The sequence below is a fragment of the Rutidosis leptorrhynchoides genome, unplaced genomic scaffold, assembly GCF_046630445.1.
Source record: "Rutidosis leptorrhynchoides isolate AG116_Rl617_1_P2 unplaced genomic scaffold, CSIRO_AGI_Rlap_v1 contig465, whole genome shotgun sequence".
Classification (NCBI taxonomy): Eukaryota; Viridiplantae; Streptophyta; class Magnoliopsida; order Asterales; family Asteraceae; genus Rutidosis; species Rutidosis leptorrhynchoides.
Genome location: NW_027266698.1, coordinates 15,321 through 17,247, shown reverse-complemented (window position 1 = coordinate 17,247; position 1,927 = coordinate 15,321). Strand labels below are relative to the sequence as shown.

Here is a 1,927-nt window from a genome sequence, read left to right as displayed (position 1 = left end):
TCATTGAATAACTACAAGTTACAGCTGCTGGATACGAAGTTTGAGAATCTGCGTATGGAAGAATTTGAGACTATCGAGGATTATACTTTTAAGTTGTTAGACTTAAAGAATGAAGCATTCAATTTTTAACTCACCTTTCATAGATGCTAAGTTGGTGAAAAAGGCTCTGAGAACCCTTCCTGCTAGATTTAGTGGTGTTGTAGATACCATAACTATGGCAAAGAATCTTGACACCACACCGTTTCGGAGTATGATGACGGAGTTAGAGATCTATGAGAATACATCTTTTAAACAAGCTGCTGAAAAGAAGGCCAAAATTATGGCATTCAATTCTATTGTTGTTGCTGGAAGTTTGTCTGATGATGATCTTCCTTTAGAATAGCAGCTAGCTAATCTCAAGGTAACCTTCAAGAAATTCAAGAATGACAATCGGTGGGTCTTAGATAATCCTGGTTTATCAGAGAGAAGCTTCAGGAGACCTAGTGAAGGTAGAACCAACTTTGGCTCCAAGTGCTTAGGGTGTAATGGTACTGGTCACTTTGCTTCAGAATGTCCAAGTAGGAAGAAGCTCTCATGTCACGAGTGTGGGGGAGAAGGTCATATTAGAGCATGGTGTCCGAATTTCTTGAAGAAGAAGAGAGAGTGTAACAACCGTGTCCCTGGACCAACCTACAGTGATGATGATGAGGGATCTGCTGAGTCGGAATGTGATGTTCAGAATAACTATGTGGCTTTGACAACCACTACAGAGACAGTTGCAAGTCAGGATAGTGCATTCTCAATAAAAATTATATGGCACTAACTTCTACTTCAAATGTTATGATTAGTTTAATGAGAATGACAGATCAAAGCTTAGAGGAGAATCTAGTCAATTGACCAACTCTGCCATAGCGTCGGGAATTAAGGCAGATGAGCAAGAAGAATTCGTGATAAAAGAAAAAATGATCGAAGATTGGAAAAAGATGGATTCTCTGAATGACACACTTCTAAAGTGAGTCAAAATTATAGAAGATGAGAAGAAGAGCCTGAAACAATCTGTTGTCAAACTCAAGGTTATTGTTCAGGGATATGAAGCTAAGCGAAGGGAGAAGGATGTTCAGTTAGCCATGTTCGAAGAGAAGTTGCATGATACTGAACAAAAACTTTGGCTAACAATTTAGCAGAAAATAGAGCTTTTCTTAAAATGCAGAAGTTCAACTCTGGAACTAAGAAGCTTGATAAACTTCTGACATCTTCTCAAACATCTGGGAATAAGCAGGGTCTTAGTTTCAAGACAAAGCAGAAGAAGAGCCCAGCCAGTTCGAAGAAAAGGAGTTTGCCACAGTTTCCCGAACTAAGGCGAAAAATCATCTACCATCATAACGGCTACCCTGGACATATTCTGCCATACTTTTCTAATCGTAACTACGATGTCTATCCCATTCAGAAAATAACCCCTAAGAAGAAGATAGATCTCTCAAGTTCTATACAGAAGACGACATGGGTAAAGAAACAATCCAGATTCTAAGCTATGATGACCAGAACAACCTAAAACGATATGGATGGAGATTTTGACAAAAAACTATGGTTGTTTGATATTGCTATGTCCAAACACATGACTGGAAATCAGATGGCACTACGTAAAGTTAAACCTCTACCCATTTCTACTGCAGTGACATTAGACAATGGTAATCAATGTTTGGTAAAAGGTGAAGGCTCTCTTTTTGTTAACTGTTCTGAAGTTAAGAATGTTCTCTTTGTTAATGGACTAACCTCAAACTTGATAAGTGTTGGTCAACTGTGTGATAAGTTTGAGCAGGTTCAATTCAACAAAAGAGGTTGCAAGGTGATAGATAGTGTCGGCAAGATTATTATGACTAGAGTTCGCACCATTAACAACATTTATAAGCTGGTGAAGAATGATGTTTGTTTCAGTGCTATGTCATAA

At 38.4% G+C, this 1,927-nt stretch overlaps 1 protein-coding gene across 1 annotated transcript; it reads left to right on the top strand.

Moving 5' to 3' along the window:
• Window positions 1-1,537: 1,537 nt before the first annotated feature.
• On the top strand, window positions 1,538-1,927 carry LOC139883876 (uncharacterized). The gene has a single exon (XM_071867987.1). The coding sequence runs from the start codon at window positions 1,538-1,540 to the stop codon at window positions 1,925-1,927; it is 390 nt and encodes a 129-aa protein (XP_071724088.1).

Bases quoted from the DNA above. Each gene is read 5' to 3' on its own strand.
- LOC139883876 (XM_071867987.1), top strand. From the start codon at position 1,538: ATGGATGGAGATTTTGACAAAAAACTATGGTTGTTTGATATTGCTATG.